Source organism: Carassius gibelio, chromosome B5 (genome assembly GCF_023724105.1).
Source record: "Carassius gibelio isolate Cgi1373 ecotype wild population from Czech Republic chromosome B5, carGib1.2-hapl.c, whole genome shotgun sequence".
In the NCBI taxonomy this organism is placed as follows: Eukaryota; Metazoa; Chordata; class Actinopteri; order Cypriniformes; family Cyprinidae; genus Carassius; species Carassius gibelio.
In genome coordinates, this window is record NC_068400.1 from 29171162 (window position 1) to 29177081 (window position 5920).

The 5920-nt window shown below is 34.2% G+C and overlaps 1 protein-coding gene across 1 annotated transcript; it reads left to right on the top strand.

The window, feature by feature from the left end:
- On the top strand, nucleotides 1-1143 carry LOC127958331 (C-X-C motif chemokine 11-6-like). The gene is made up of 4 exons (XM_052557158.1): nucleotides 1-302; nucleotides 417-492; nucleotides 601-687; nucleotides 808-1143. The coding sequence occupies exons 1-4, from the start codon at nucleotides 245-247 to the stop codon at nucleotides 818-820; spliced, it is 234 nt and encodes a 77-aa protein (XP_052413118.1). The 5' UTR covers nucleotides 1-244; the 3' UTR covers nucleotides 821-1143.
- Nucleotides 1144-5920: the final 4777 nt, after the last annotated feature.

The window sequence follows — 5920 nt, forward strand, 5'->3', positions numbered from 1 at the left end:
ACACCAACTTCCAAAATTGCTGTAAAACTAATTATAATTCTTTCTCATTGGCCAGGATATTCTTTGCACTAAACGACACGAGACAAGTCAGGGCATTTCAAAGAAATGGGAAATCAAAACTGCTGTGCTTGTGAAACTGAAACTGGGAACTGAGTCCACACTGTAAATACATGATCTTCTGAGCTAATACTGTTGCTCAACTAGCAATAACAGTCTTAGACAATCGTCAAAACTTAAAAAAACAATGAAGACTACAGCAGTTTTTGTTTTTCTTTCCTGTCTGCTTCCAATGGAAGTACAAGGTGAGTGTTGCCTATTAAGACCTATAATTGAATTTATTGTATAACTGTATCTCTTAAAAATATAAGATTTTATCATGCTGTTCTGCAGCCTATAAAGTACAATCTTCCTTCCAGGGCACAAGTTTCCCAAAGTCAGGTGCATCTGTGCTGACAAAGGAGTGAATGGAGTGAATGGGAGACAGGAGATTATGTAAGGACGAAAACAAATGGTTTTGTACAGATATTTACTATTATTGATCATGCTGCTGTCTCAACCCTCTTGAACACCTTCAGCTCATCTCTTCTTTTTTATTTCCAGTGTCAATCTGAAGAGCACAGAACGGAAATGCTTGAATCCAGAGTCTAAATTCACACAGAATTTAATCAAGAGGGTTCTTGAAAAGATGTGTGTAAAAACTTTTTGTGGTTTGTTTGACCTATTGGCAATTCTGAAATAAATAAATTATATAAAAATAATATCAAATATTTTAAATAATATATAATGAACTATTTCTGATCTTTACAGGGCCCGGCAGTAGATGCTTAGTGCAAGACTGGATTAGTTGCTGTGTTATAATGCCAATGAAGAACATCCTCAGACGCAATATGACCTCTAGCTGACAGTTTGCATATTGCATGAGTTTCTCTAGAACACATATTTAGTTTAAACTGTAAATATTTTCTGCTTGATAATTTATGCAACCGATTGTGATATAGTAATTGTAAATTTCAAATGATAAAATTATAAAAACAAATTTAAATATATATTTAATTTTGTATCTAATTTTACTTTCATGTTCATAAAACAAATAAACACTGTTATTGCTGTTGTACAGTCCACTTATGGTGTTTATAATTTCATTGTCCATCTGTGTCCAATGTGCTTTCAAATAAAAGTTTTTATCTTCCATAAATTCTAGCTCTTTGGTAAAGGACAAGGATGCATCTTCAAGGAATGGAAACATTGTCTGAAACCCCATTCATTCATTCATTCATCACAAGTGTAAAATCAAAATCAAATAACATTATCCCAGTCAGAGTGATATGTCTGAATAACTTATAAATCATAAACTGGCCTATATTTTAATTATATATTATTTTAATATACTGAAATTAGGTCATAATTGCATGTAAGTTTAATTCAGACTGCATGATTCTGCTCAAATGAAATAAATTAATGTAATGAATTATATGAAATAATGAATGAATGAAAATAAAATAATAACTTTTGGTCTAGATTAAAGGAGCTTCCAGTGCAAAAAAAACCCAAAAAGAAACAGTACCGACATTTTTAATATTATTCAGTTAAATTCACATTTACACTTTTCCTGATACAAAGTTGCCAAGCAGCTTCACAGAAAATTTATGTTTCTACATTATATTTAATTAGCAGTATCTTATCAGTGGTGATTATGTTAATGTATGTACATATAGCAGAAATTTACAGTAAAATTGACATATTTAAACAAAAGATAATACAAATATTACAAATATATATATATAATATATATATAATATATCCAAATTTTGGACTGTAGAAGAAGTAACAGTATATCTGTCTATTTCTGTGTCTTATCATAATTTAATAGGAGAAAATGATTGGTCTTCCGATAATTTACATATTCTACACACTCTATTAGCTTAGTTAATTTAAAAGTTTCATCTAGTCTTGTTGAAATGTATAGTTGGGTATTATCTACATAACAATGGAAACTAATCACATATTTTCTAATAATATTACCAAGGGACAACATGTAAATTGAAAATAGCAGAAGGCCTAAGACAGATCCTTGCAGCACTCCATGCTTAACTCGTGTTAACTGATAATATCAGCATGCATTGTGCTTACATAATAAAAATATGTAGCAGTCGAAGTGACATTTCCAGATTTCACAAAAAGTGTTCTTTTTGTTCAGTTTCAGTTTTGCTTTTCATCATCATGATTTTGCTAAAACATTACCTTAGACTTCAACACAATGTCTGGTCAAGATGCTATATAAAGAAAAGGGTAGTGAAAACACTTGATAACATTCCAGTGAAATTTCAGTGAAGACAAAAAAAAGTTTTGTTTAATGACCTGATTTTCAGTTTTTGTTTTTGTTTATGTTTATGCCAGTTTATCCTCAAATTTACATGGTTCACCAGTCAAGTCTTGAAGCACCCAGGAGTGCTTAGAGATTAACTATACAATAATTTATGGACAAATAACTCACACACATTATTGGCAAATATATGTCATCATCTTTTTACCATCAGATGTAACCAGTGCTTTAAGTGGGCCAGTACGCACCGGTACTCAGTAACTGTAACATCACTTCCAAATATAGCTCTTGAATGTACCGCTACCTCTCCATGCACCCACAACGTGCTTTTAGCGTACCTGTACACTCATTTGGACATCTGTTTTAATAGAGGTTTTAATCTTTTGCCTGCCCTGCCGCTTTTCAGAGCACTCTTCACAATGCAAGCTTCCTAATTCGTCCCACCGAGAGCAGAGACTACATTACCCATATACCCTTGAGTTTTACAAGTGAAAAGTGCATGCGTGGCTTTTGCCGCTGTCAGTGTCAACAACTCAACGTGGCCAGAGAGGGTGTTTGAAACAGCTCTGTAAAAATACAAATATAGTGAACAACATTTAATATGCTCTCCTGGCTTCAGACTCTGAGTACTAAAACAACACGGTCAGAATCAGATGACTCGCTGGCTAACACCCCACCAAGCGAATGATATCGCTGCAGGTCAGACGCAAGCTAATGAAGTAATGCAGTAACTCTTTCTAAGGGTATTTTTCTAAATCCTTTTGCACATTTTATTTATGTTCAGTAGCTCTTTCTAGCTCAAGCAAATCCACAAATTATTAAAAATATTTATTATTTTTTATAAGGTCGTCTGTTGACTGCTGTATATAAAACCCCTTCAATATAGTTGTTGTTACCTCAGGGAATGAGGGGAGTCATCAAAAAAAAAATTATATATATATATATATATATATATATATATATATATATATATATATATATATATATATATATATATATATATATACACACACATACTATAATAGAGTACCGGCACCTCTTTTGGGCCACTTAAAGCACTGGATGTTAATGACAGGCCTGAAAATAAAGAGGTAGTGAAAACAACTGACCAACTTCCACAGAAAACACACGTTTTGTCCCAAATCCTTGTTTGTGGTTTCTTAATGGTGCCATAAATAAATTAAACATCCACATGCACAAAAGCAAAAACAAAAGATCCCAGCCACACTTTGTGATGATGGAGATAGATCATTATTATCATTTTATTAATTTCACAGACCAAAAATGACTGTAACATATCTTGGGCCCTATCTTGCACCCAGCGCAATTGACTTTGTACACCGACGCATGTGTCATTCCTATTTTGCACCTGCGCAAAGCGCGCTTTTCCCTCCACAGAAGCACGTCGCTAAACTAGTGAATGAACTTGCGCTCCCTGGGCGGATCAGCGCAAAAAAAGAGGCGTGTTCCGGCGCAAACAATCCCTGGTGCTATTTTGCTGTTCCATTAAGCAATTGCGCCACTGACCAGAAAAAACCTAGTCTAAAGTCAGTGGCGCGTTGCGCGCTGTTCATTATGCTATTTTAAGGGCGCATGCTTGACCTTAATCAAGTATATAGCGTGCACAACGCGCATACACTTTGCTCATATAATCTACACAGATTTTTATTAAGATTCATAAATTGTTACACTAAAAAAATATTAACACATGAGATGACGGAAATCATTGTGGTGTGCCACGAAGATGTGAAAAAATAGGCATAAATCTTGCTTACAAATTATTCAGGCTAATTGTAGTAATTAAGGATCAGACCTGTTTGCCCAATAGTGGCAATACATATATGTATATAAGGACATCTGACAAATTGGTTTGTCCGTCAAGAACCAGGAAAAAAAATCGATGAAACAGTTGTGGCTATTTCCTCCCACGCCTGTTTAACCGACGCTATTTTGGGTGGGTTTCTCCCATCCCCATACAACACAATTTCTCTGTCTTTCATTGCTTTTACAAGAACATCAGTCTCCTCGGCTGTGAACCGCTCCTGGCGTGCGCCTGGTAAATACGCCATAATAATAGCAATCCATAATGGAACTTGCGCACCTGCTCTTAAAGGGAATGTTGGATGACGCTCTGATTGGTTTATTTCACGTTACGCCCAAACCACACCTATGAATAATGAAGCTACTTCAGACCCACCCATTTTAGATTTGCGCCGGGCGCAAGAGCCATCTATCCCGCCGGGAAAATAGCAACAGCGCCGAGACCCGCCCACAAACTTACTTGCGCTTCGCGCTTTGACACTTGCGTTTCAGATCGTTTAAATAGGGCCCCTTGTGTTAAATAGGTAAAGGGAAAAGTTTAGAAATTTAACCAACTTGCTAGAAAAAAAAAATGTTGGCTAGCATATTACATACTTAATGTAACTTAATAAGCAAGTACATCTAATGAAGTAAAACATTCAGTGGCAAAAATTTAAAAACTATAATATAATAGAAACATTATTTAACGTGTAAACACACACACAAAATTACATCAGTAGCAAAGGTATTTGAGTTTAAATTACACACAGTATTAAACAGATGTTAAAAAAATAAAAAAATATTATGTCAACAGAACTTTACATAAAGGTTTAAGTATAAGCAATAAATTAGATTTTTTTTCCAATCATGCATTTATTTAAATTGTGGCAGTAAATCCACTCATTATCTTTTTATAAGCTAAGAAGACACAATGCAAACAATTTTATTTTTTCACTGGTTGTTATTGAATTGTGGTGTTAGAACTATGATCGCTGGGTTACTACACTGAAAATGTTCTTTAATAATGAACCAGCATCAAATACTCTGATGCTAAGCAGGGTTGAGACTGAGGACTTGTTTGGCAATACATTGCAAGAAAAAATCTTTAGAAAAATGAATATTACTCTAGCAGATAGGTGTCTAGGTGTTGGTGGTTGAGGGGAGTGGGTGATTAAGAATGATATAAAACTTGACTATTGAGAAAGCTGATTTAAGTAAGGCCACATTTACATACAATTGGTAAACAGTCAAATTAAACCAACTTTAACTTCACAGTGTAGCTATAAACTACTTAATCGGCATGAATCAGTCAAATTTAATTCACAGAAATTGTTGGTTGTTACTTGGGTGCCTGTCTCTGAGTACTGTACAGTATTTACCTGCACAGATTACTTTTAAACAGTGGGGCATTATCATTAAAATTATTGAAAAATATTATGTTAATAAATAGGTTCAGTGTGCATTTTCTATATTTGTGTATTATTTTCTTAATTTATACACAACATGTATACAACAGATTGTCTTGTGTATAAAACAGACAATAAAAGCCATGAAATTCAATCAGTTTACTATGTTTTTCAGTGTTTTAGCCTAATACCTACTAGTATTCCCACTATATTCGAGTCTAATTAAGCAATATATCCTTCCTCATTAATAGAAAGTTACAAACAGGGTGCCCTGAGTCGAGGCTTCCCTTCATGAGGGTTCAGGACAGTGTTTCCGAGAAATCGCAATTAAAAAAAAGAAATAAATAGAGTACACTGGAGTACTGAAACCTAAAAAGAGAACTAAGACTGA

Excerpts from the sequence above, each read along its gene's own strand:
- LOC127958331 (XM_052557158.1), top strand. The coding sequence starts at position 245 with ATGAAGACTACAGCAGTTTTTGTTTTTCTTTCCTGTCTGCTTCCAATG. Across the intron at positions 303-416 it reads GCTTCCAATGGAAGTACAAG|GGCACAAGTTTCCCAAAGTC; the intron begins GTGAGTGTTGCC and ends TCTTCCTTCCAG. Across the intron at positions 493-600 it reads AATGGGAGACAGGAGATTAT|TGTCAATCTGAAGAGCACAG; the intron begins GTAAGGACGAAA and ends TTTTATTTCCAG.